General features: G+C 49.1%; 1 protein-coding gene and 1 non-coding gene across 8 annotated transcripts; one reads left to right on the top strand and one right to left on the bottom strand.

The window, feature by feature from the left end:
- The first annotated feature begins 267 nt into the window (after positions 1-267).
- PPRC1 (PPARG related coactivator 1) lies at positions 268-27,154 on the top strand. Of its 7 annotated transcripts, none has more exons than XM_061403206.1 (15): positions 268-1,538; positions 3,162-3,267; positions 16,876-17,064; positions 17,542-17,688; positions 17,808-17,900; positions 18,023-20,927; positions 21,218-21,271; positions 22,080-22,137; positions 22,914-22,984; positions 23,955-24,678; positions 25,648-25,797; positions 25,906-25,972; positions 26,096-26,217; positions 26,459-26,610; positions 26,903-27,154. In XM_061403206.1, the coding sequence occupies exons 2-15, from the start codon at positions 3,229-3,231 to the stop codon at positions 27,004-27,006; spliced, it is 4,875 nt and encodes a 1,624-aa protein (XP_061259190.1). In that variant the 5' UTR covers positions 268-1,538; positions 3,162-3,228; the 3' UTR covers positions 27,007-27,154. The 7 variants fall into 7 exon arrangements, with proteins under 7 accessions (XP_061259190.1, XP_061259189.1, XP_061259188.1 ...); XM_061403205.1 differs by lacking the exon at positions 268-1,538 and adding an exon at positions 1,545-2,854; XM_061403204.1 differs by lacking the exons at positions 268-1,538; positions 3,162-3,267 and adding an exon at positions 12,800-13,429 and having other exon boundaries at positions 22,917-22,984.
- LOC133239695 (small nucleolar RNA SNORD22) lies at positions 12,133-12,248 on the bottom strand. Its single transcript, XR_009733943.1, has one exon. It is a non-coding gene; the product is annotated as a small nucleolar RNA SNORD22 (small nucleolar RNA).
- Positions 27,155-27,987: the final 833 nt, after the last annotated feature.

The following is a 27,987-nucleotide window of genomic DNA, read 5'->3' on the forward strand; positions in this document are numbered from 1 at the left end:
CGCGGAGCAGACAGGAAGGAAGCCAAGCAGGAAGGCGAGCTGCTTCTGCGTGTGTGCGCACGGGTGTGCGTCCCCGGAGTGTGTGTCCGTGTGTGCGCGTGTGCGTGTGCGTGTCTGTGCGCTCCCGCCGCCCTCCCTGCCGCCAACGCCGCCGCTCGCCCCCTCTCGCTCTCGCGCTCCTTCTCGCCCTCGCTCTCGCTCTCCCTCTCGTAGGCGCCCGCTCTCCAGTCCTAACCGGGCTGGGCCGGGCTTTATTAATATGCTAATTGCCTGCTAGTGGGAGGGGAGAGTCGTGTCAAAGTGACCCGGGCGAGGGCGCAGCGAGCTGCGACGTGAGTGCGCCGCGCGGCGGGCTGGCGGCGAGGGGCCAGGGGCCAGTGGCGCACCGGGCTCGGCGTGCATGTGACGCAGCTTTTAAAAAAGGAGACCGAGGCAGAGACCCCGGAGAGGGCAGGCGAGGGGGAGGGAGAGGAGGCGAAGCCTCACGCAGGGCGTTCGTCCTCCGGGCGCCGCCGAATTGGGAGAGTAGAGGAGCCGGAGCCGGAGCCGGAGCCGGAGCCGGAGCGGGAGCCAGGACTGGGGGAGGCGGAGCCAGGGTGGGCTGTGAGGTGTAGCTCTCTCCACCCCCGGCCGAGCTCAGGGAGGGAAACCGGACTGCCAATCCCCCAGTCCAGGTTCTCTGCAGAAACCCCACTCTTAATCTGGACGGCCCTGGTTATGCGCCCCCATTACAATGCGGGTGGGGAAGCAGTATTATCCTAATTCGAGTAGCAACCCCTGAATTTCTCTCTTACCCCCCCCCCCCCATATTAACTACCCCTACCTTGCCTGCTAAACCAGTTGGGACTGGAGCTAAAGGGTTAATTAGGTGAGGTCCCGGCCCCCTCCCTCGCCTAATTGCCTGGGATCTGTGTTTTGCTGGGAAGAGGGGAGCAGCGGAATGACCGCCAGGTTGGACTGGGGAGGGGGAGTCTGCAGGCCGTCCTCTACCCTTGCAGACTCTGACTCATCAGTCAAGATGCTCTCCTCCCTTCCCCCCTTTCTCCATCCAGTCTCAGCTTCCCTCCCACCCCAACTTCTCCTGGAAGCCGCTTTCCTTTTGAGGGCCTCGGAGACTGGGGAGGACAGGAAGCAGACCCCTCCATTGCCCCTTGCCCGCAGGAGCCGGGGCCTCTGTTGGAGGGGGTGGGGTGATGTGGATGGTCATCGTGAGGAACACTCCTTCTTCAGGGAGGAGCCTCCCAACCTTCAATCCTCAAGGATTCCCCAACACAGCCTGGAGTGGGGGTGGGGGGGGCCTCCATCTCCACCCCTTCCCAAAAGCCCAGCCTTAGCTGCCTCATAAACAGGAAATACCTATTAGCTGGGAGGAGGGAGGAGAGGGGAGCCGTCTGGAAGAGAGAGTTGGCCCCCTCCCTTCTGGGAGGGGGTCCCCAGCTGCTAGATTCTTTTTCCTTAAGCTTCATAGTGGGTTCCAGCAGTAGATGCTGGGGACCTGGGCGGTGTCCCCTTCCTAGGCTTCTGGCTCGGACTGGGCGGTGGGTCCTCCTTCATTTTGTTACTTGGGTGGGGATTGATAGTGAAGGTTCCCTCACCCCTGCCCAGAGTCTGCACAGCTGGTTTGACTGGCTGGGGGAGGGTTACAGATGTGGAGGCTTAAGTGTTTCTGAGACCCCTTAGCTTTTGCTGAGGGAGCAGGAAGTGAAGCTAAGGGCAGATGCAGAGTCTTAGGGATGAAAAGAGAACCAACCAGGAGATGGGTATCCCCTGCCCTGTGCTTAGGAGAGGGTGGGGGAAGGGAGCTGTAAGTGAAGCCTCTCTAACTTCAGCATTCCATCCACATTGGATTCCCCCACCCCTAGCTTTCCCTATATCCACCCTCGGGAGGGCAAATTGTGTGTGTGTAGGGGCGGGGGCGGGGAGGTTGCAGATAGAACCCTGCAAAGGGATGTGACTGAAGCTATCCTCAATTATTTCTTTGGCAGCATCCCTTGCCTGTGTCCACCTCCTCCCCACATTCCCTAGGGCAGAGGTCAGCACTATAGGGAGTAAAGGGAACCTAAAGTAATATAACCTTAGCCTGGAATTTTGGATACCTCATTTGGAATTCCAGCTTTACCCCTCACTAGAAAATTACTTGGTTTCCGTGGCTGGGTGGGAATTAAATGAGACCGTGTATGCCCAGTCATCTAGCCCAATACCAGCCATGTAGTCAGTACTCGATATACATTAGCTCCTTTCTGCTTTCTTTGAGGTTATCTGTTATTTGAAAAGTTTCAGAAGTGGGCTGGATTGTGTTGACCCCTTTCACTCCCTGTGTGTTAGTCACTCAGTTGTGTCCAAGTCTTTGCAACCCAATGGACTGTAGCATACCAGGCTCCTCTGTCCATGGGATTTTCCAGGCAAGAATACTGGAGTGGGTAGCCATTCCCTTCTCCAGGGGATCTTCCTGACCGAGGGATTGAACCTAAATCTCCCGCTTTGCAGATTCTTTATCCTCTGAGCCACCAGGGATGGATTCGCACAATCCTGTAACCACTTACCCCTAAGGCCACTCATTCCAAACAACTAGCTTGGCCAGATTCCATGGTTATCACCAATCACCTGAGTGGACAAAGGGGCTTATAACCCGCCCTATAGGAGACTTTGCCTCCTCTGAACCTAAAGTTCCCTTCTAGACTGCATAGGTGGAAGGCAGAAGGCAGCGAAGAAGAAAAACAGCATTTGTGGAGTATACAGTGTGTGCCCCGTACTGTGCTAGGTGTTTCACACCTGAAATCTCATTTACTTTTCATGATGACCTTTGGAAGAAAGTGGTGTTCCATTAAACAAGCAAGAAAACAGATTCAGAAAGGTTAATAAATTCAAACTTTCTGTAAAACATTCTTCTCCCTCTTCTTTGCCTACTAACTAGTTAATGTCTCCTTTGAACCTCAGTTATACTTTCACCTCCTCTGGGAAGGTACCACTCTCAGTCCCATTCCAGCTGATCTATTGATCCTGTTTCTTTTATGAAAATATCTCAATACTGTTCAATGGGTGATGAAGTAGTTTCATCTCCTTGAGGAACCATGCTAAGGGAGGTTAAGTAACTGTACCTTGCCTCAGGTCACAAACCTAACAAGTACTTGACCCAGTGCTCTTTTCTGCTTTTCTTCTAGTTTGGACCAGACCTGGGGAAGAAGAAGGAAACATCATTGGAGCATCTCTGGAAATTGTGTTGCAAAGATGGAAGGAGAACCCACAGATGCCTGGCAGATAACCCTGGTAGGAAGGCAGTGAGTCTATGTGGAAGGTCCTTAATGACAAGGTCCTTGAGGGTGGCAGGCTTAGCTGATTTGGATGGATGGATTTGAGCACCCAGTATTTTCTTTTTTTGAGGTGAAATCACATGACATAAATTAACTATTTTAAAGTGAATTATTCAGGGACTTCCCTGGTAGTCCCGTGGTTAAGATTCTGTGCTTCCACTGCAGGGGCACAAGTTCCATTTTTGGTCCAGGAACTGAGATTCCACATGTGGCTTGGCAAAAAAAAAAATAATAATAATTCAGTGGCATGCCAGTATTTTTATTTTTTAATCTTTATATTTAAAAAAAATTCTATTTATTGGTTGTGCTGGGCATTTGTTGCTGTAAGGGCTTTTCTGTAGATGTAGCAAGTGGGGCTACTCTCTAGTTGAGGTGCACAGTCTTGTGGTAACTTCTCTTGTTGCAGAACAGGAGCTCTAGGACACCAAATGGGTAGTTGCGACTTCCGGGCTCTGGAGCACAGGCTCAATAGTTGTGCACATGGCTTAGTTGCTCTGGGGCATGTGGGATCCTCCTGGATCAAGGATCAAACCCTTGTTTCCTGCATTGGCAGGAGGATTCTTTACCATTGTGCCACCAGGGAAGCTCACCAGTATTTTTTAATACCAGTCATTAGTGCAAGATGGACTCTGGACATGGGGATGAAGCAAAGTGGGAGGTGCTCAGAAGAGGTGGGGTGCTAAGAAATGAAGGGATGAGCCCCACAGACAGGCAAACAGCAGAAGCAGTGGGCTAGACTGGCCTTAGGACAGGTGAGTTCCTGGCTTCTTGCAGTTCCTAGAACCTGTCCCATCCAACTCCTTTTCCTGACCTTATCTTAGCCTTGTCTGTTTTCTCCCACATTTCTTTTACCCCTGAAACTCCCTCAAATACTCATTGGTATTGCTCTTTTTTGGGGTTGTGCTGGGTCTTCGCTGCTGTGCGGGCTTTTTTCTAATTGCTGTGAGCCGGGTCTACTCTCTAGTTGCGATATGTGGACTTCTCACTGGGTTGGCTTCTCTTGTTGCAGAGCATGGGCCTTAGGGTACCCAGGCTTCAGTAGTTGTGGTTCCCAGGCTGTAGAGCAGAGGCTTGATGGTTGTGGCGCATGGGCTTAGTTGCTCTGCAGCATGTGGAATCTTCCCAGATCAGGGATTGAACCCTGTGTCTCCTGCATTGACAGACAGATTCTTTACCACTGAGACACAAGGGAAGCCCCAACATTCCTCTTTCTTTCAAGGGTGAATCTGCTTTTCCATCAAAATGGTAATGTTATGTCTTATTGATGTCTCTGTCCCCAGCACCTAACAAGGTGCCTATAGCCTGATATGTCATATAATATTTATCAAATGATTATAAGAATTCTGATAGGATTTGTCTTTCCCAGCTCCAACACATGACTCCTTCCCTTCTTGTCCATTTACCATCACTGTGACCATTTACCACTACCATCTCTTTCTCTGCTAAAACAGTTACTTAAAGTATATGAAACTCTTAGGAAATCTGTTAAATATGTAGAAGGCCCCATCCTCCTTAGCAGGAAACCTTACCTCTGGAGAAAGGGGATCTACGAGAATCTGAATTTTTAAAAAGTGCCTCAGGTGGTTCTTAAGCATGCCAATATTTGGGAATACTTCCTTCAGAAAGGGTCCCTACCCCTTCAGAGCATTCTCACCAAATGGGTTGAAACCTATTCATTCATCTCTCTTTCCATAAGCAACTGCTTAGTACAGTGGAGGATAGGTTGTTAGGAACGGAGGAACCAAAGAAAACATAATGTACAACTACTCACTGTGCCCCTGGGCATACTGTTTAACCCTCTCTTAGCCTCAACTTCTTCCGCAGCAGAATGGGGACAATAATATCCCTACTTTAAAAAAATCCTCCTAGGGATATTGCAAGGAGACAGCAAGCTGAGGACTGTAAACCATTCCTCACAGGTGGGTTGTTTGGGTCTAAAAATAAAGCACTAAAAGGGATATTGCCTGAAAGTTTGCATCTCCCTGAAAGAGTAACTATAAACCAGGCATATTAATTATCTACTACTATGCAACAAGATACCCTCAACTTTAGCATCTTAGAATAACGAAATTTGTTGTCTACCACTTCAGTATTCTTGGGCTTCCCTGTGGCTCAGCTGATAAAGAATCCACCTGCAATGTGGGAGACCTGGATTCAATCCCTGGGTTGGGAGGATCCTCTGGAGAAGGAAATGGGTACCCACTCTCTAGTATTCTTGCCTGGAGAATTCCATGGACAGAGGAGCCTGGTGGGCTACAGTCCATGGGTTTGCAAAGAGTTGGACGCGACTGACACTTCTACTGAAAGTAATATATCATCACTTCTTCCTTATATTATTGGTCACACAGACCAATTCTGATACAGTTACGGCAGAGAACTACATAAAAGTATGAATAGGGATTTCACCCTCTGGTTCAGTGGCTAAGACTCGGTGCTCCCAGTGCAGAACGCCTGGGTTCAATCCCCAGTCAGGGGTCTAGATCCCTCATGCAGCAATTAAAAAAAAAAAAAATCCAAAAAAATCCGGCATGCCACAAGAAAGATCCAGTGCAGCCAAATAAATTAAAAAAAAAAAAAAAAGTGTGAATGACAGGAGACAAGATTATTGGAAGCCATCCTGGGGGTTTTCAATGAGACCAGGTCTGGTGCTCAGTGTTTATAGGTCTGGAGGTTCAATTTAGGAAGTGAATCAGAATTCATCAGGTTCAGGAGACTGACTCACACAAATTAAATACACATGAAGCATTATCTTGGTATTACTCTGTCTCTTTTCTAGAACTCCTTAGTTAAACTAGTTTTCCTTTTGAACACAAAAAAATGTGTTCTCACTTGAGAGCCCACGCACTGACTTTTCTTCTTATCACAGAATGCTCTTTGAATGGCTAGGTCTTTTTTGTGGTTCATGTCTTACTTCAAATATGTTCTCTTCCTTACATGAGCACACCATGTAAAAAAAAAAAAAATTACCCCCTCTTATCTTTCACACTCTCCATCCCATTTATTTAATTCTCTTTCTCTCTTTTTGGCTCCACGCTCGACCTACAGGATCTTAGTTCACAATCAGGGATCGAACCTGTGCCCCCTGCACTGGGAGCATGGAGTCTAAATCACTGGACCACCAGGGAAGTCCCATCCCATTTATTTTCTGACAGCACTTCTGGCGCTCTGAAATTATTTTGACTCTTCATTTACTTGGAGATTGTCTCCCCACTAGAATGTGAGCTTTGTTAGGGAGGCTGTTTTTCATGTGTGTTGGTCTATTTTGTCATTCCTGTATCTCCAGTGCCTAAAACAGTGCCTGGCACATAGTAGGCATTCAATAAAACCAGAATGCTGACTTGTTAATTCACATTGAGAAATAGATGTTATGTGAATGGGGCATTTTGTCTCACTTGATCAACACACTTTATCCCCATAGAGAATGATACAGGAAGTCAATTATTATACTCAGATGAGTCTCTATTGAACATGGAGTCAGGCAAAGATGGAATTGGGCACCCAGTGTTTGGCGGCCAGTGTCTCTGAGGTCTTTCTTCCTGGCCCTTAGGCCAGGAGACTAGTAGCCTGCCAAGGAGACTAGTAGCCACAACACCCCTGTCTAGGTGGTACTGGAGAGATACATTCTTATCTCTTTTAGTATATTCCATGCGTACACCCTATGTAGGTAAATATTGTTTTATCAGATGCTAAATAAAGCAAAAAGGGCACAACTTTCTACTTTTTAAAAAAACATTAATCTTCCCAAAGCCTTATCATCATAATATTGACCATAATTAGTGCCCAAATCACCAGCATTTGCAGCGCATCTATTAGAGGATGTTTCTTCTAAAGAGGAAGAATTGTGCACCCTGTATTGGTTCTTACTGATTTCTTATTGGCAAATTATTTCCAAGTTTATTGGAAATAAACTTTATTGTTGCCAGAACAGATTCACTTCACCCAGAAGAGTAATAAGAAACTAACTGAAAGGAAGTTGTATGAGTCTTTCCAGGCTTCCATAACAGGACACCACAGACTAAGTGGCTTAAAGAATAGAATTTTATTTTCTTACAGCTCTAGAAGTTGGAAGTTCAAGATCAGTCAGCTGGCAAGGCTGGTTTTTAGTGAGACCTCTTTCCCTGGCTTTCAGGTGTCTCTTTCTCTTCTGACACTGGACCTAGTGGATTAGACCCCCACTTTTATGATGTCATTTACCCTTAATTACCTTCTTAAAGGCTCTGTCTCCAAACATTGGGTGTGAAGCCCTTCAACATAAATTTTGCCCGTGGTGGTGGAGGGAACAATGAATATAATTCAGTCCATAATGAGAGAGCCTCTCCTTTCATGACTTTTTTTTGTGGGAATATGTGTTATTTTTTAGTTTTAAAATATTTGGGCTGAACCATGTGGCATGTGGGATCTTAGTTTCCCAACCAACCAAGGATAGAACCGGTGTTCCCAGCGGTGGAAGTGTGGAGTCCAACCACTGGACTTGCCAGGGAACTAGCTGGGAATGTGTATTAATACAGCCTTCCTAAAGGGCAATTTGACAATGTCCAAACAATACCCAGTTGTGGATGTGACTGGTGATAGAAGCAAGGTCCAATACTGTAAAGAGCAATATTGCATAGGAATGTGGAATGTTAGGTCCATGAATCAAGGCAAATTGGAAATGGTCAAACAGGAGATGGCAAGAGTGAACGTCGACATTCTAGGAATCAGTGAACTAAAATGGACCGGAATGGGTGAATTTAACTCAGATGACCATTATATCTATGACTGTGGGCAGGAATCCCTCAGAAGAAATGGAGTAGCCATCATGGCCAACAAAAGAGTCCAAAATGCAGTACTTGGATGCAGTCTCAAAAATGACAGAATGATCTCTCTTCGTTTCCAAGGCAAACCATTCAATATCACAGTAATCCAAGCCTATACCCCAACCAGTAACGCTGAAGAAGCTGAAGTTGAACAATTTTATGAAGACCTACAAGACCTTTTAGAACTAACACCCAAAAAAGATGTCCTTTTCATTATAGGGGACTGGAATGCAAACGTAGGAAGTCAAGAAACACCTGGAGTAACAGGCAAATTTGGCCTTGGAGTACAGAATGAAGCAGGGCAAAGGCTAATAGAGTTTTGCCAAGAGAACACACTGGTCGTAGCAAACACCCTATTCCAACAACACAAGAGAAGACTCTACACATGGACATCACCAGATGGTCAACAACAAAATCAGATTGATTATATTTTTTGCAGCCAAAGATGGAGAAGCTCTATACAGTCAGCAAAAACAAGACCGGGAGCTGACTGTGGCTCAGATCATGAACTTCTTATTGCTAAATTCAGACTGAAATTGAAGAAAGTAGGGAAAACCACTAGACCATTCAGGTATGACCTAAATCAAATCCCTTATGATTATACAGTAGAAGTGAGAAATAGATTTGAGGGACTAGATCTGATAGAGCGCCTGATGAACTATGGACGGAGGTTTGTGACATTGTACAGGAGACAGGGATCAAGACCATCCCCAAGAAAAAGAAATGCAAAAAGCAAAATGGCTGTCTGAGGAGGCCTTACAAATAGCTGTGAAAAGAAGAGAAGTGAAAAGCAAAGGAGAAAAAGATATAAGCATCTGAATGCAGAGTTCCAAAGAATAGCAAGGAGAGATAAGAAAGCCTTCCTCAGCGATCAATGCAAAGAAATAGAGGAAAACAACAGAATGGGAAAGACTAGCGATCTCTTCAAGAAAATTATAGATACCAAGGGACTATTTCATGCAAAGATGGGCTCGATAAAGGACAGAAATGGCATGGACCTAACAGAAGCAGAATATATTAAGAGGTGGCAAGAATACACAGAAGAACTGTACAAAAAAGATCTTCACAACCCAGATAATCATGATGGTGTGATCACTCACCGAGAGCCAGACATCCTGGAATTCAAAGTCAAGTGGGCCTTAGCAAGCATCACTACGAACAAAGCTAATGGAGGTGATGGAATTCCAGTTGAGCTATTTCAAATCGTGGAAGATGATGCTGTGAAAGTGCTACACTCAATATGCCAGCAAATTTGGAAAACTCAGCAATGGCCACAGGACTGGAAAAGGTCAGTTTTCATTCCAATCCCAAAGAAAGGCAATGCCAAAGAATGCTCAAACTACCGCATAATTGCACTCATCTCACACGCTAGTAAAGTAATGCTCAAAATTCTCCAAGCCAGGCTTCAGCAATACGTGAACCGTGAACTTCCAGACGTTCAAGCTGGTTTTAGAAAAGGCAGAGGAACCAGAGATCAAATTGCCAACATCTGCTGGATCATCGAAAAAGCAAGAGAGTTCCAGAAAAACATCTATTTCTGCTTTATTGACTATGCCAAAGCCACTGACTGTGTGGATCACAACAAACTGTGGAAAATTCTGAAAGAGATGGGAATACCAGACTACCTGACCTGCCTCTTGAGAAACCTATATGCAGGTCAGGAAGCAACACTTGGAACTGGACATGGAACAACAGACTGGTTCCAAATAGGAAAAGGAGTACGTCAAGGCTGTATATTGTCACCCTGCTTATTTAATTTATATGCAGAGTACATCATGAGAAATGCTGGGCTGGAAGAAACACAAGCTGGAATCAAGATTGCTGGGAGAAATATCAGTAACCTCAGATATGCAGATGACACCACCCTTATGGCAGAAAGTGAAGAGGAACTAAAAAGCCTCTTGATGAAAGTGAAAGAAGAGAGTGAAAAAGTTGGCTTAAAGCTCAACATTCAGAAAACGAAGATCATGGCATCTGGTCCCATCACTTCATGGGAAATAGATGGGGAAACTGTGTCAGACTTTATTTTGGGGGGCTCCAAAATCACTGCAGATGGTGATTGCAGCCATGAAATTAAAAAACGCTTACTCCTTGGAAGCAAAGTTATGACCAAGGCAATGGCACCCCACTCCAGTACTCTTGCCTGGAAAATCCCATGGATGGAGGAGCCTGGTAGGCTGCAGTCCATGGGGTCGCTTTGAGTCGGACACGACTGAGCGACTTCACTTTCACTTTTCACTTTCCTGCATTGGAGAAGGAAATGGCAACCCACTCCAGTGTTCTTGCCTGGAGAATACCAGGGACGGTGGAGCCTGGTGGGCTGCCGTCTATGGGGTTGCACAGAGTCGGACATGACTGAAGCGACTTAGCAGCAGCAGCAGATAGTATATTGAAAAGCAGAGATATTACTTTGCCAACAAAGGTCCGTCTAGTCAAGGCTATGGTTTTTCCAGTGGTCATGTATGGATGTGAGAGTTGGACTGTGAAGAAAGCTGAGCGCCAAAGAATTGATGCTTTTGAACTATGGTGTTGGAGAAGACTCTTGAGAGTCCCTTGGACTGCAAGGAGATCAGCCCTGGGATTTCTTTGGAAGGAATGATGCTGAAGCTGAAACTCCAATACTTTGGCCACCTCATGAGAAGAGCTGACTCATTGGAAAAGACCCTGATGCTGGGAGGGATTTGGGGTGGGAGGAGAAGGGGACGGCAGAGGATGAGATGGCTGGATGGCATCACCAAGTTGATGGATGTGAGTTTGAGTGAACTCTGGGAGTTGGTGATAGACAGGGAGGCCTGGCGTGCTGCAATTCATGGGGTGGAAAAGAGTCGGACATGATTGAGTGACTGAACTGAAATGAACTGACATTTTAAATGTATATACATATATATGGGGCTTCCCTGATGGCGCAGACAGTAAAGAATCTGCCTCCAATGCAGGAGACCTGGGTTCCATCCCTGGGTTGGGAAGATCCCCTGTAGAAGGGAATGGCTACCCACTCCAGTTTTCTTGCCTGAAGAATTCCATGGACAGAGGAGCCTGGCAGGCTATAGTCTATGGGATCACAAAGAGTCAGACACCACGAAGCGACTAAAACTTTCACATATATAGCCTTTAACTTAGCAAACTTCTTTAAAGGAAACTATTTCATAGAAAGAGTGTACAAATATGCAAAAAATAAAAAAGGTGAGGGAAGAATTCCCCAGCAGTCCAGTGGTTAGGACTTGCAGCTTTACTGCTAGGCTGGGTTCCATCCCTGGTCAGGGAACTAAGATACCATGGCAAAAAACAAGAAAAGATATATGTATAAGAATATTCACTGTAACTTAATTTGTAATAGTGAAAAACTAGGAATCACAAATAAAATTTAAATAATGATAATTATATTAAATTATATATTCATTTGCAGGTGGATTCTTTACCAGCTGAGCCACAAGGGAAGCCCAAATATTCATTTAAATAATGATATATTCATTTAATGGAGCTGGTACTCAGATCTCAGTAAATATTGGTTAATGAATTGATTAAAAATTGGAAAAAAATACAACTGATTTTTGAAAATAATTTATTCCTCTGTTTCCCATGTTTAGAAGTCCTTATGTTCCCTCAGTTCTTTCTGGAACAAACTATGGACTAATATATTATCCCTAACACTTATTTTTAGGGAAAACCCTTAGGGGAGTTTCCTGGTGGTCAGGTGATTCCAGTGATTAGGACTCTTAAGTTCTCACTGTGGGAGGGCCCAGGTTCAGTCCCTGGTTGGAGAACTAATATCCCCCAAGCCACTTAGCATGGCCAAAACCAAACCAAACTAGAACAAACCTCTTTTATTTAGAGAGGCTGAAATGATTATATGCTAATTAGAACAGCTAGGTTGTATAAAAAATAACTTGAAAATTCCTTTTTGGTGTTCTCCAAGAGTTAGATTTCATTATACAGGCTTTTTCTTCAGGCCTGAAAAATAACATACAACTGATTTTTAACAAATAATTTATTGCCCCCTTTCCCATGTTTAGAAGTCCTTATGATTCCTCAGTTCCTTCTGGAACAAACTTTTCTCGTCTCCAGCCGGCCCCAGTGGGCTCACCTTTACAAACTCTGGGACTAGGACAGAAAGTAATGCTTGAATGCTTCTTCACTAGGACCTATACATTTTTATAATCACAGAAAGTGTGGCTGAATATATCCCAAAGGTGACAAGGTTTAAATCTGGGGGTTGTAATTTGGAGGCCAAGTATCTTACTTAAACAGTTTTGTACTCTTTGAAATGAATTTTAAACTTCTGTAATACAAAACTTAAAAATAGGAAAACAATATGAAGGAGATTCTAAATGCCAAATGAGTAAATAATAGAGATAGTTTTGGACTGTAGAAATTCAGGGAGGGCTCGAGTTTGGCTGGGATGACCAAAAAGGCTTTCCAAGATAAAACAGAGCATCAAAGATGTTTTGACGCTCAAGTTTTCCACAGAGAAAAACAAAAGCAGGAGAATGCTTGTTGTCTTTGGAGGATAACAAGATGATCTGCAATAGCAGGCACTAAATTTGGCAATGAGGTGCCAGCGTGGGGCTCTGAGAGTAACTCAGAGCCGACGCCGATAATGTGGTGTTTTAAGATTAAATTTGTGCCTGGTGTGCTGCAGTCCATGGGGTCGCAAAGAGTCGGACAAGTCTGGGCAACTGAACAAAATTAAACAAATTACCCTGCTGCAGTGTAGCAGGTGAGATTTAGCTCTTGAAGTGCGCGTGCCCACGAGGGGATGCTGTTTCAAAACACAGGCCTACTTGGACTAAGGCAAAAGGAACGAGCAGCAGGTAAAACGTCAGACAAAGAGGGCGCTCCGACAGTTGGGCAGATTAAGAAAATAAAAAGATGAGCAAAAGGTACATATCTCCTTCGCGCTCCGAAACTAGGTCCTCAAGCGCAACACAAAATCGTGCATTACCGAATGCCTGTACCACGTGCCCCTCAGGCTCTGCTGAATGCGACTACTACTCCCAGGCTCCCTCGCGAGGCCAGTGCCGTCTTCCCGGGTGCAAATCGATATCACCGCTCAGTCTTCTGGGATCCGTAGTCTTGCATGGTCTCTCGGGAGTTGTAGTTCCCTTCCCACAATCGGCTGGGCGAGGCGGCGCCGGCGATTAGAGCTGCGCTGGGTGTTCAGGGGCCAAGATGGCGGCGCGCCGGGGACGGAGAGACGGAGTCGCGCCGCCTGCGAGTGGGGGCCCCGGCCCCGACCCTGGTGGTGGAGTGCGCAGCAGCGGCTGGGGGAGTCGGAGCCAAGCACCATATGGCACCGTGGGCGGTGTGAGTGGCGGGGAGCAGGTGAGAGACTAGCGGGCGGCCCGCGGCTGGCTGCAAAGCGGCGTGTGCCGGGTGGTGACACGTGGACGCCACAGGAAAGGGAAGAAGCGTTCGGGAGTCGATGCCGGGTGGCTGCGCGAGACTGGTTGGACCGAGTGGGTCTCGGTCGTTTGCTGGGGGATGTGCTGGCAGAAGCAGGATCCTTATGGCCATTGCTCCGGAACGCTGGAGGGGCAGAGCCGGGTGTCGGAAACCTGGCGCATGTGTATGGGGGTGATCAACTATTGAGACTTAAGAGTAATAGAGTAAGACCTTCCTCTAAGGATGCTGAGTCGCGGGTGCCTCTAGCACCGCGCCGCAGTGCCTTTTCGGAGCCACGTGGGGTGGGGGGAGTGATTTTCCCGGGAGAACTTGTCTGCTTCCCCTCCCCCTCTAGGCGGCCCCGGCACCCACGTGGGTTGGGCCGGGGGCGGGGGGGCCGCGGGTCCACGTGGGGGCGGGGAGGGGATGTCCACGTGGCTCCCGCTCCAGGCTACCCGGCACCTGGTTTCGGCGCTGGAGCCGCACTGCCGGGAACTGGGTGTGTCTCAGCCGGTCCCGCCATCTCCGATCGGCGCTGGGGGCCCCTGACTGGGAAGGAAGGTTGGGACTGCTGGAATCAACTTTGCTCAGAACCTTGAAGGAGTTTTTTCCTTTTGCTTTGGCCCGCTTCGCCTCTCTACGACGGATGGTGAAGGACTTTCCAGATGTGCGTGTAGTCCTGCTGATGGCGGAGTGTGTTGGGAAGGGAAGAGGGCTGAGGTTGAAGGGCTGTGGAGTGAGCTAGTGGCGGCTTCTGTCCGACCGGCTTAGGGTGGCTTGTGAGTCACAGGCGCTGGCGTTTTGTTTGCTTGTAGTCCTGCCTCCTAATTCAAGGGGTATGGGAGGTATCAACATTTACATGTGGCAGGCTTAGGTAAAGAAAGGGAATCCTCACTTCCTCGCTTTTCCTCCAACATCTCTGGAGAAGGCAGCTAAGGCCTGTTCTGTGAATTGATATATAAATTGAGATGGTTTGTGTTTAAGCTTTTCTGTAATTTTTTCTGGGGATGACAAAAGTTGGAGGCGATTTGAGAACTATTCAACACTAGTTGAACGTTTATTGAGTGGGGGGGGGATTCTGTCATAATCTTTTTTTCTTGGTCTTCAGTTCTTTATCGTCCTACTCTTCAACAGGGCTTCTTAAAAGTTCCCACCCAGAGTGGAGGTGGGCAAGACTTAGTTTGAACTGTTATCTCTCTCAAGCAATTAAGCTGAGTCCTTGAAAGCCTTTTTTTCTTTTTTTCGGTTTCTAGGTGGGAGTTGGGCTGCAGGCTGCCGGGTAATATCAGTTCTAGCAGAGCAATTCAGGCCTTGGAGGGGGAAGATGGCTTCTGGGGCTAACTTGGAAGCTGCCCACCCCCTCTTCTCTTATTTTCTCAGAGGCCACATGCTGTGGGGCTGGTGCTGCCCACCCCACCCCTTTGGGGGAGAGGCAGGAAGGATCTATGATCCAACTGTAATCCAAGTTAGGTGGTTATTTGGAATTGGAGAAGGTCTCATGGAGAGATTGTTCACCACAAATACACACAAAGATGAATATGTGGAAGCTAGTCCAGTTAGCCAGGTATTGAGATTCCATTATGTTCAAACATGGGATATTGTGGTAAATCACACATGGCCCCTGTCCTCCAGGATCCTATGTCTTTATCACGTTAGACAATAAATGATGATGAGGGAGACAAAAGGAAAGTGCATTATATTATATAATCAGCAGTAGTAATTTACCTTGCAGGGTCTGGGAAGAGACATTTTAAAGTGAGACTATGGGGGAGGGGGAAGGAGGAGCTTTCCTCCCAGGGAATAGTGGGTGAAGGCCTTGAGGTGGGAGAGAACATGGCTTATTGGAGAAACCTGTATGTCTGGTGTGGCCAGAGAGAGTGGTGAGAGAAGACACCCTGGAGGAGTCTGGTGGGTGATACCAGGACCACTGTAATCCACTGAAGGACTTAAACCTAATGCTGAGAGCAGGAAAATACCCTTGGACGGGACTAGGGAGGGTCTCAAGGATCAAATGTGTATTTTCAAGTTTGTAGCTGATTTTGAACCCTGCAGGGACAGTCTGGCTGTGGGAAAACCAGTTGGGGGTGGTTATTAAAGTTAAGAGATGCTGGTGGCTAACACTCTTAGCCTGGGCTTAGCCCCTCCATGATCCTTGGTACCCTGGGAGCTGTGCTGTTTGGGGGTTGGGGGGAGGGATGGGTGAGGTCAGATGAAGAGGGTGTTCTCTGACTGGGTTTCCAGTACCTGTCAGATGGAAGTGGTGACGAGTGGTTCGTAAAGCTGGGGCATCATCTTGGGATTCCAGCTTAATGGCTGGGTCAGGTAGGTGGCAAGGCAAGTTGAGGTGCAGCCTTTTTGCTCACCTAGAAGTGTTTGCTGAGGCAGGTGCTATTCAGGTGCTATTTGTAATTATAGGATTGTGAAGGCCTGGGAGGAGTGAGTGCCTAAAACCTGCCACCTTTCTCTTCATCTTTGGGAGGCCTGGCCTCCTAAGTGTCCCTAGGTATCCTCTCCTCTCATTGGGAATTGTAACTCTGGCTTGATTGGGAAGGTAGGGAGGGTGCATCACACCTGTTGCTTTTTTTCTTTTGGAAGAGGTACCGAGTTTCCCTTTGCTGCCAGAGGAGAGGGGAGACTGGCTCGTCCACTTTTGTTCCTCTTCTCCGGCCTTTGCATCATCTATAGTTTCTTCTAGGGGAGATAACTCTACCCCTGGCCTCCCCAGCCCTTCCAGGCACTTCTAGCCCTGCCCACACCCACACTCTTTGACAGGCCTGGGCTGGCGGCTCCCTGCCTGACGAGGCTGAAGATGTTGCTCCTTCTCAGGGAAGAGATGGGGTGGGGCTTGCCTGTCCACAGAATCAAGCTTTCTCTTCTTTTGCTCTGACTGGGCAGGGAAGAGACTTTTCCCTTGCAACTACCTTTGAGAGGTTGGGTGACACACTGTAGTGCCTTCAGCACAGAAATTGGAAATAAATGTGACTATCACTCATGGTGGTTGAGATTAGGATTTGAGCTAAGCAGAGAACAGAGGCGTAAGTGGGATTTGAGGGAGGTAAGCTGGTTGTCGCTGGAATCGCTGGCTTGCTGACCTCCTGTCCTTCGGTGTGTTCCTCAGAATATCTGTCTTCATCATTGCCGGCAGATGACTCTTCGGAACAATCTTGGTATTTTTGAGGTTTTTACTCCCCGATTTATCAATTTCGCGGGCTCCAAGTATTTCTAGATGGAGTCTAACTTTTTTTTGCCCAGCAAGTCCAGAGGCGTGGCTGTAGTGGGGCTCCTGCTGAGTCCGAGGCCACTGGCGGAGGGCTGGGCACCTGGTTTACAGAGTGTGTCAATAGCTGCCCAGGGGGCCTTTCTAACCTTATCCTTTTTTGCCCCAGGCACTGCTGCAGGAGGAGGGCGATGATTCTGGCTTTGTCAGTCTGTCTCGGCTGGGCCCCTGTTTGAGGGACAAGGACCTGGAGATGGAGGAGCTGATACTGCAGGATGGGGCGCTGCTGGGGACCATGCACAGCTATATGGATGCCTCTCTCATCTCCCTCATTGAAGATTTTGGTAGCCTTGGAGAGGTGAGCTGGGGCTATGACTTCCAGAATCTTGATTCCTGGATACTCAACCTGAGTCCTTGAAGTGTGTTTTTATTTCTAGGTGAGACATGGGCTGTGTCCAGGTAAAAGTATGCCATGGAAGACTTGATATAGTCCACAGCCTTTCTCCCTGCCTGGGCCCCTGACTTACATGTCCAGAGGGTTCTAATCTTTGTCTTGAGTCCAGTTCCAGCTTAGTCAAGGGCTGTCTACTGAACATCCCACATCTTAACTGAGGGTGGAGAGACTATGAAACAAACTCAAGACTCAATTTTGACAGGTCTCTTGATACTAGAGAAGTGGTGGATGGTAGTAAATGAGATTGGAACCCATGCTCGTGTCTCTTTCTGGCAAATTTAGCTGAATTGAGCCCAGGAGAGGGATTCTTCTGGCATCTAGTCTTTCTCAGTGGCTTGGTTAGGATGGTGGTGGTACCTTCCTATTGTCTTTCCTGAACAGAGCAGATTATCTCTGGAGGACCAGAATGAAGTGTCACTGCTCACAGCTCTGACGGAGATCTTGGACAATGCAGATTCTGAGAACCTATCTCCATTTGACAGCATTCCTGACTCGGAGCTGCTCGTGTCACCTCGGGAGGGCTCCTCTGTAAGTGTGGGACACGGGGAAGAGGTGTGTGGTTGGTGCAAAGGTTAGAACCGCATCCGTGGGCCTACTCATCAAGTTCTGAAACACAGACTCATCTCAGGTCTTTTTCTCCCTTTTAGCTGCACAGGTTGCTCAGCCTCTCTCGGACACCCCCAGAACGTGACCTCATCACCCCAACTGACCCACTGGGGCCCAGCACAGGCAGTAGTAGAGTAAGTGGGGCAAGCCTGCCCTAGGGAGCCTCATAGACTCCCGGGGGGGAGGAATATGTGGGGACAGGCCTGAAAAATATATTCCTGGAGAAAACGTCTATGTCTTGTTTTCTATCCTGTAGGTTGAGATGGCGCTCGCAGATCCCCCTTGGGACTTCTCTCCACCTTCCTTCTTGGAGACCTCCTCCCCTAAGCTTCCTAGTTGGAGACCCCCAAGGTCAAGAACCCGCTGGGGCCAGTCCCCTCCTCCCCAGCAGCGTAGTGATGGGGAGGAAGAGGAGGAACTGGCTGGCTTCAGCAGTGAGATGCTTGCTGGGGAGCTTAACAACTCTGTGAGCAGCATCCCGGACTTCCCCATGCACCTAGCCTGTCCTGAGGAGGAAGAGAAAGCAGCAGCAGCAGCAGAGATGGCAGTACAGGCAGCTGGAGACGAGAGCATCTCCTCCTTGAGTGAGCTGGTGCGGGCCATGCACCCGTACTGCCTACCCAACCTCACCCACCTGACGGCGCTCGAGGATGAGCTTCAGGAGCAGCCAGATGACTTGACACTGCCTGAGGATTGTGTGGTGCTGGAGATTGTGGGTCAGGCGGCCACAGCTGGCAATGACCTGGAGATCCCAGTTGTGGTGCGACAGATCCCTGCTGGCCCCCAGCCTGTGCTCCTGGATGACACACTAGAGGTCAGTCCAGCCTTGCAGCTGCTCATGCCATCACTAGAGGTGGAGACAGAGGTTGCTGTTCCCAAGGAAACCCTCTGCCCTGAGGATGAGGGCTTGTCACTGGACTCAAAGGAAAAGTTGGAGGCAGCCTCCATGTTGGAGCCCAGGGAGGTCATGGAGCCAGTGGCGCCCAAGGGGCCTCAGAACCCACCAGCCAACGCCATGCTAAGTTCCCAGAGGGCTCGAAAGGGCAGGAGGAAGAAGAGCAAGGAGCAGCCAGCTGCCTGTGCAGAGGGCTACACCAGGAGGCTGAGGTCGGCCTCTCGTGGGCAGTCTACAGCTGTTCCAGAGGTGACCTCTCAGGGAGGCAGCCTGCCTCAAGAGGACCTTCAAAGAGAGGTTGGGCCTCCCCATGGTAGAGGGAAGCCCCGGGCTTGGGCTCGGGCCTGGGCAGCTGCCTTGGAGAAACCCAGCTCTGCGAACTTGGAGAGCAGTACTGAGCAAGCTAGTCCTGCTAAAGAAGATCCTGTAGACCTCTGCCCCAGCCTGGTTGACCCTATCCAAGCCAACCCTGTTTCAACGCATCTCTCACTGGTTGACTCTGCTCAAGCTGACCCCATGCCACTTGACTCTCTTGAAGCTGATTCCACTGTAGTTGACCCTGGTCCCACTGCGACTAACACTGAACCTGTTGACCCTGTGCTGACTAACATTGCTTCAGCGAACTCAGAGCTGGTTGAACCCCTCCCAGCTGATCCAGTCCTGGCTGACTCAGCAGCAGCTGACCCTACAGTGGTTGTTCCCATCTCAGACAACTTGTCTCCAGTTGACCCTGTCCTGGTCAAGTCAGTACAGGTTGACTCTGTTCCCAATGACCTGTCTCCAGTTGACCCTGTACTAGTTAAGTCTAGGCCAACTGATCCCAGACGTGGTGCAGTATCATCAGCCCAGAGGAATCCAGGTGCCCAGCTCCTCCTGGAATCAGAGTCTTCAGAGCCCCCAAAGGCCAACAGTCCTGAAGTCAGGGAGGTTGTAGGTCCTCTGAAGGGAGAAACTGGTACCAGTACCACAACCCAGGAAGTCAGGCCTCGGCCTCTTAGCCTGTCTGAGTACCGGCGACGAAGGCAGCAGCGCCAGCCAGAGGCCGAAGAGAGGACCCCTCAGCCTCCAGCTGGGAAGTGGCCCAGCCTCCCAGAAACTCCCACAGGGCTGGCAGACATCCCTTGTCTTGTCATCCCTCTAGCCCCAGCCAAGAAGACAGCTCCACAGAGAAGTCCTGAGGCGGCTCCTGAGGCTTGCTTTGGGTCTGTGGGCCCCAGCCCTGCCTCCCCTAGTCCTGAGCCACCTGCGACCAAACCTATGGCCTCAGCTCCTACTGAGCAGGTGCCATCCCAAGAGAAACTGCTGCCAGCACGACCGCTACCTCCTGCTGTGCAGCCCATGCCCCCCACAATGCCCACTGCTCTGCCTTTTCCCACGGGTGGGCTGGGCATGACTCCTGCGCTGCCCCTTCCCACAAATGGGCAAGCTGTGCCCAATCTGCCCCCACCACCCCTGCAGCCTCCTAGTGTTCCGATGTCTCTGGGGCCAGTGCCACCTGATCCCTATACTCACTATGCCTCTGTGCCACCCTGGCCTTGTTATCCTCCCGTGTCCCCTTCTGGCTATCCTTGCCTGCCCCCCCCACCAACGGTGCCCCTAGTGTCTGGTACTCCAGGTGCCTTTGCTGTGCCCCCCACTTGCAATGTGCCTTGGGTACCTCCTCCTGCCCCAGTCCCACCTTATAATTCCAACTGTACCTACGGGCCCTTGGGATGGGGCCCAGGGCTGCAACACCCTCCATTCTGGCCTGCTGTTCCTCCACCTCCATTGCCTCTAACCTCAGTTGGAAGAGCTGTCCCCCCACCCAAGGTGGAGCCTGGTGGCATCCCAGCTGGCTCTCCTGAAAGTGTGCCAGCTGTGCCGATGGCTCCTCCCCTCAGTCTTGGGGCAGCTGGCCAAGGAGCTCCACAGACAGAGCCCACCAAGGTGGAGGTCAAGCCAGTGCCTGCATCTCCCCATCTGAAGCACAGGGCATCCTCCCCGGTGCACAGCCCGCGGATCAAGGCTCCACCGTGTGTGTCTGCTGAGAATGTGGCTGTTGAGGAGCCTGCATCAGAGAGGCTAAAGCCTGAGCTGCAGGAGACTAGGCCCAAGGAGAAACCACCCTCTCCTGTTGCCAAGGCTGTTCCCACACCGGCACCAAGGCAGAGCACTACCACCAAACTGCCTGTTGTCCACCCAGCCCGTCTAAGGAAACTGTCCTTTCTACCTACCCCACGTACCCAGGGTCCTGAGGCCGTGGTGCAGGCTTTCATCAGTGAGATTGGTGAGTGCCACACAGTTCAGTTGGTGTGAAGAATGGCGTGGGAATTGTGTGAGGAGTGTCTTCCATAAAACAGGATAAGCCTCGATGGGGCTGGCCTTTGTTAGAATTCTTGAGAGAGAAAAGTCTGGTTGGTTTGATTCTCTTTCTCTGGGAGTGTGGCTCCCCTGGTTTATTTATCACAGTGGGCAGGGGGTGCATAAGGAGAGAAGCGAGGTGTTTTGGAAGTTTTGGGACCTGTGTGCTGAGTGGATAGGGGTAGGTTTCCAATCCTGTGTTGTGTGCTTCCACAGGAATTGAGGCGTCGGACCTGTCCAGTCTGCTGGAGCAATTTGAGAAATCAGAAGGTGAGGAAACCCTTTTTGTTGATGTTTCTTTTGGGCCCAGCCCTGTAGTTGCTTAAACTGGGAGGAGGGAGAAGGGGAGTCTCTGCCACTAGAGTGGCCCCCTAATTGGAATGGGAAGACAATCCCATTGATGGCAGTCCAAGCCAGGGAGAGGGTACAGCATGACAAGAACTATAAAGAGTGGATGGATGGGGAGATCCAAGTAAATTGGGGACATTTTTCTAGAGGGAATTAGTTCTCCAGCTGAGCCTTGGAAGACAGGAATTCATAGAGCCTGCATGTGGTGAATAAAGGCAGAGGTGCAGGAAAGGTCACATATGGTGTATTTGAAAGGCAGTGGCTAGTTCAGCTTCTCAGTACAAGTGTGGATCTAGGTGCTGCAGAGGATGATGCTATGTCGTGTTCTCAAGGAGCTTATGATCTGACTGGGGAGAGGAATCTGCAGAAATGACTCCTGAATTGACAATAGGTATCTGTAGAACAAGGCAAAGTACAAGTGTAGATCAAGAGTAGCTTATAAGACTAGCAAGTTAATAAGGTGGATTATATAGAATCTGGAATGCTAGACTTAGGAGTTGGGACTCCGTCTCAGATTCGGTGGAGTGTGTGCTTCTTTTTAAGTAGAAGAGACATAATTAAAAATAGTTTTTGGGTACCCACTGGAGGAGAATGGATTTCTTTGGGGAGACCCCAATGGAGTATGTAGGCAAAATGGATTTTCCTCCTTTGCGTCTTAAAGCCAGCGTTTCTGTGCCTCCTCAGTATGGAACATCTGGTTGGGCTTTTAACTAGTATGGTTTCTTTGCAGCCAAAAAGGAGTGCCCTCCCCCGGCTCCTGCTGACAGCCTGGCTGTAGGAAACTCAGGGTAAGTATGGGGACATGAGTGAGTTACCCTACAGCTGTTGGTCAGCAGCCGGCCGGCGCTCCAGGACTGTCAACTGGATGCCTCTGTTAAGGGACATTTAGTCAGCTCTAAAGTCTTTCCCTGTTTCACACCCTCAGCTCAGCCCATCACTACTGAGCATTGTCTTGGGTGATACGTAGGAGGATATATATGAACCATCCTCTGGCTGATTCCAGTCTGGGGTTTCAAATGGTGATGCCTTTTATGTTCTGGCGAGTTGTGTTTTTGGGGGTTTCTTTCCTTTATTTAACAGGCTTTAAGGTTGCTCAAAACACTGCTGATGTTATAAGAAAAAATGGGGGAGGATGTTCATGGCTAGGGCTCCCTGACTCCTTGGAGGACACAGGTGTCCTGGACCTCCTTGTTCCCCAATCTTCCAGTACCAAGAGGCCTTTTTTTTTTTTTTTCCCCCATGTTCATGATACCCCGTCCTCTTCTGCCAAGCATATTTTCCTCCACATTGATTTTGGGTTGGTTTGAGCTGGGCACAAGAGGCTCCTGGCTTGGAGGAGGTGGGGGGTATCAAGGTCATAGTCAGCCTGCCTCCAGAAATTGGACAGAGCTGAGACCCAACTTACATAAAGTTCAGTCACTAAGACCCTTTTTGTGCTGGAGGAGAATGATTGGGACAGTTTGTGCCCCCATTCCTCTCTGCACGTCCCCCTTTCCTGTTGCTTCATGAGGAAAGCAGATGTTGAGGAGGCAATGAACCAGGCTTTCCCTTTTCCCCCCGCCAGCAGCGTTGACACTCCCCAGGAGAAGAGGCCCCTAGACCGGTTACAAGCCCCAGAACTGGCCAACGTGGCAGGTGGGTTCAGGGTGGGGAACTCTGCCTTTGATTAGTTTAAGCAGCAAATGTTTGTAGAGCCCGCTCTGCAGTAAGTGTGTGTAGATGTTGGGGATACGGAAATCTGATCGTCGTCCTCGAGGTTCTCACAGTCCAGGGGGCAGATGTGTAAACAGATGAGCATGTCGAGTATCAGAGGTTGTGTGTCAAAGAAACCCATTTGGTTTACAGTGGGGTCTGAAGAGGGACTGTCAGAACAGGGTTATACAGAAGGTAATCCTCAAATTGGAGGCTTGAGAAAATCCCTGACACCAGGGGCATTTGAGGTTGTTGGAACAGCTTGAGTGAACTGAAGAAACAGAGCCAGCCTGGTATTGGTATGTTTTGGGAAATGGTGAGTGGTTCGTTTTGGCTGGAGTGTAGTGGCTGATCAGGGTGGTGGGCAGAGCTCAGAAGAGAGAAAGCTGGGGTGTTAAGTAGGAGGCCAAGTTATGGGAACTTGGCCATGTTAAGCTGGTTGGACTTGATATTGTACGTTGAAGAAGCAATTGAAAAAGCCTTACCAGTTTGGTTTTAGAGTGCTTCCTCCAGCGGGAATGTAGAAGACAGGTGGACAGGTGTGTTGCTCGAGGTAGGAGATTATTAGATGATTACATGAGTTCAGGGAAAATGCAGCCAGGAAGTCAGTCAGTGCCATGGTCAGGGGGTGAGTCTAAGAAGGAAGAGGTAGAACAGACAGGACCTGGCCACCAGCTGGGTTTGGGCAATGAGAGGTTCAGGAGGACTCTAGCTAGTTGGGTTTCTGTTGCTGGTCTCCAAGATGGGGAGCTCATGGGACGGAGCAGTTGTAACAGTGGGAGAAGTTGGGCTGCTGATCAGTGTTAGTACACTTTGTGAAATGAAGTGGGAGTCTCTGGAGCCTGTATACACAGTGTTCAGAAGTGTAGAATCGGATCTCATCCTGCTATCTCCATCCTCCCTCCCCTCACAGGGCTCACCCCTCCAGCTACCCCTCCCCATCAGTTATGGAAGCCCCTGGCTGCTGTCTCTCTGCTGGCCAAAGCCAAATCTCCTAAGTCCACCGCCCAGGAGGGAACCCTGAAGCCTGAAGGAGTTACAGAGGCCAAACATCCAGCTGCAGCCCGCCTCCACGAAGGGGTCCGTGGCCCTAGTCCAGTCCATGTGGGCTCTGGGGACCATGACTATTGTGTTCGGAGCAGGACCCCCCCAAAAAAGACGCCTGCCCTAGTCATTCCAGAGGTGGGCTCCCGATGGAACGTCAAACGCCATCAGGATATCACCATCAAGCCTGTCTTGTCCCTGGGCTCAGTCACCTCTGTGCCTCCAGGCACAGCTGCCTCCCAGAAGCCACTTGATCACAGGACTAGCAAAGAGCAGGCAGATCCCCAAACTCCTTGCCTTGCCCCGTCTGCCTTGCTATCCCCTGAGGCCTCACCCTGCCGGAATGACACGAACACTAGGACTCTCCCTGATCCCTCAGCCAAGCAGCAGTCAGTGCGCTGTTATCGAAAAGCCTGCAGGTCAGCCAGCCCCCCAAGCCGGGGCTGGCAAGGCCGCCGTGGCCGCAGCAGCCGTTCTGTGAGCTCTGGGTCCACCCGGACCAGCGAAGCATCTTCCTCCTCATCCTCATCGTCGTCTTCCTCATCCCGATCCCGGTCCCGGTCCCTCTCCCCCCCACACAAGAGGTGGCGAAGGTGAGCTCTGATGGCCTGTTAGGTTCTCTCCACTTTGGAAGTTCTCTCCTCTGGCTTACTCTGAAAGCTTTTGCACATTGAGTTTGATGAACTTTCAGGCACTAAGGCTTTTCTATTTCTGTCTTTGGCTTTTGTCTTCTTCCCTTTTCCTGGATTTGAAGGAGGCAAGCTGTGAAAAGATAGCTTCTGTCCCCTGTTAGAGATTGGGATATCTCTGAGATCTCCTGCTTCCTAGAGACCTGCCTTGGGAGAAACCGTTAGGGTTTGGTCTTGACCATGTTGATTCCTTTGCACTGTATCAGTCCTTATTTCTTGTATTTTTCCGGTAGATGTGGGATGGTGGGCTAGTGGGTTGTTAATGGCAAATAATCCTTCCTTTAATCATCTGTTGAGGAAAGAGTCTGGTGTCCTTTGGGTGTCATTGTGGCCTCATATTTTTGGGAGTACCTTTTTCTCTATAATAGACCCAAATTTTTGCACTTCATCAGTGAAGAATTCTTGGTTTTTGATGGTGAAGCTTATCTTCAGGTATGTCATCTACTACAGATCTAGCACAGTCACCTCCCCTTATGCCATAATCATAGTACTCCTGTGAGACATGAGGCGAGCAGGATTCCAGAGACATGGGCCTGCCCGCCCTCCCACTTCTCCCTTACACCCCCGATCCCCCGGCTCGTTGTAATACCTAGGGCCCAGCCCTTTATCTCTGAGTCTCTATTGTTTTTATTCTTTCTGACTTGTTAGATATTCTTTTTAATTGCATAATTGACAATAAATAAGATCAATGCCCAGATACTCTAGAACATGTAAAGTTCACAAGGTTCTCAGTTTGCTTTTCTTCTGCACCTCCTCTGCTTTTCTCTGCCTTTGGTCCTGAGCTTCCTGACAGGGAGGCGGGGCTGGGGCCAAGGTGAGGTAAGTGGATGATGTACTCCTCCCATCATTTCTGTGTGATCTTTTGTTCTCTAGGTCCAGTTGCAGTTCCTCTGGACGTTCCCGGAGATGCTCTTCCTCTTCCTCCTCCTCATCTTCCTCCTCATCTTCCTCCTCCTCATCATCTAGTTCCCGAAGCCGGTCCCGCTCTCCATCTCCTCGCCGGAGAAGTGACAGGAGGCGGCGGTGAGTATGTTTTCAGGGAGTTGGTACATTTGGGGTGCAAGAGCCTAAGAGTTGAGACTTGAGCTGTCTAATATCTAGGGGGCTGACAGCACCTTTTTCTCTTGGCAGGTACAGTTCTTATCGTTCACACGACCATTACCAAAGGCAGAGAGTTCTGCAGAAGGAGCGTGCAATAGTGAGTAGAGGAACAGGTCCTAGGAGGAGAGGGCTTGTCCCTGAGCCATGACATGAGCTCACAGAGCCATCTGCAGCTATGGCTTTGGCTCATGGTGTGTTAATTTTCCTTGACCCAACATAGGAAGAAAGAAGAGTGGTCTTCATTGGGAAGATACCTGGCCGCATGACTCGGTCAGAGCTGAAACAGAGATTCTCTGTTTTTGGGGAGATTGAGGAGTGCACCATCCACTTCCGTGTCCAAGGGTGAGGTTGGACCCTAAGGTCAGGATGTCCTTCCTGTCCCATTATCTGTCTCAGTGCTTTGTCTTTCCTGATTGCTCTGGTGTGCTGGGCAGTGTAGGACACCTTCATCTCTACAGTTAGAGGGTTGGCCATTTGGGGAATGAGAAGAATCTCTCCAGTCCCTGTACCCTGGGGAGCTGTCTCTTCTCCATGGCATGTGCCCAAATAGCCATCTCAGCCTCTGTCTCACCCTCCCTTCCAGTGACAACTATGGCTTCGTCACTTACCGCTATGCCGAGGAGGCATTTGCAGCCATCGAGAGTGGCCACAAGCTGAGGCAGGCTGATGAACAGCCCTTTGATCTCTGCTTTGGGGGCCGCAGGCAGTTCTGCAAGAGAAGCTATTCTGATCTTGGTGAGTGGAGGGAGGCCCTGAGCCTTTGGTATACTCCATCTCCTCCCTGGAAGAGTCCCCAGCCTTTTGAGAAGGGGGTTTAGTAAGACAGACTTGTCTTCCTGTGACACATGAAGGGCTTAAAGGGTAGGATGAGAGGAGAAATGGGGGCTTTCCTATCTTTTGACTTAAAATTCAGGAGATTTTAGCTCCATCCATTATAGATAAGAGAGGTAGCTGGCCATTTGAGGACCCTGTGGTTGGGAGGTGTACTCAAAGAGACCTTGATGTTTGTCTCTCTCTACCTTTGTAGACTCCAACCGGGAAGACTTTGACCCTGCTCCTGTAAAGAGCAAATTTGATTCTCTTGACTTTGACACATTGTTGAAACAGGCCCAGAAGAACCTCAGGAGGTAACCCTGGGCCCTTCTTCCCCATCCCCTTTTCTTTGGAGGTGCCCAACCTCCTCCATTCCCCTCCCCCAGTCTAGGGGAGAGAGCTGCTAGCGAGATGACTGTTTTCTAAAGAAATGGAAAAAAGTGAAATAAAAATGTAATACATCAGATTTTAAGTGGTATTTGTTTTTTATAATAGGCTTTGAAACACATTAACTTGCATTCCTGTGTAAGATGGATGGGGTTGAGGGGTTCCCCCAGTGCAGACTAATAAACATGAACTAGAGAGAACTGCCAAGTGCTGTTGTGCTTTTTTCTATGGTGCTGGTGCCAGAGAAATCACTTTTCCTCTCTGAACCCAACAGGGACATTCCTACTTCCATTTGATTCCTAGGACCCCTCTTCGGTTAGGTGCTGAATCCTACTGGACTTGAAACTGTTCTTCAGGAGTCTAGTAGGTGAAATCAGTCATCTAGGGCAGTGCTTCTCAGACTTTGAAAGGGTAGCTAAATCTGTAGATCTTTTAAAAATGCAGATTCTGAGTTATGGGGTGGGCCTTGAGGTTCTGCATTTCCAACGAGCATGGTGCCATTGGTCCGGCAAAGAATTTGAGTATCAGGGACCCAGAGGAAGTTCACACCTGTTGTAAATACAGGTTTTTGAAACTGAGGCTTGTGTGTACCATAGCTTGAGCACAATGCTTGGCATTCAGCAGGTGCTCAGATATTTAAAGAATGCATGCAGGTGAATAGACCTTTGGGAAAGAGGGACAAGGAGGAATTATACCAAGGACAGGGGAATGCCTATTTTGAGACTGGCAAATAAGTGTGTCCTTTGAGAAAGTGAACCCTTACCTCCGGGAGGGGCATGAAAGAGAAATAGTCCAGGGGTAGTAGACAGGGTGCTATCTGCTACTGTGAACTGAAATATGGAGAACTTGAAATTAACTTGATTGGCCTGGGCATTGATTGATAAATCTGAGTACTCATGACAAAGAGAGAGG

This window comes from Bos javanicus, chromosome 26 (assembly GCF_032452875.1).
Source record: "Bos javanicus breed banteng chromosome 26, ARS-OSU_banteng_1.0, whole genome shotgun sequence".
NCBI classification, from domain to species: Eukaryota; Metazoa; Chordata; class Mammalia; order Artiodactyla; family Bovidae; genus Bos; species Bos javanicus.

Bases quoted from the DNA above. Each gene is read 5' to 3' on its own strand.
- PPRC1 (XM_061403203.1), top strand. From the start codon at position 13,277: ATGGCGGCGCGCCGGGGACGGAGAGACGGAGTCGCGCCGCCTGCGAGT. The intron at 17,901-18,022 runs GTAAGTGGGGCA...TCTATCCTGTAG, and splicing joins CCAGCACAGGCAGTAGTAGA to GTTGAGATGGCGCTCGCAGA. The intron at 26,218-26,458 runs GTGAGGTTGGAC...CCTCCCTTCCAG, and splicing joins ATCCACTTCCGTGTCCAAGG to TGACAACTATGGCTTCGTCA.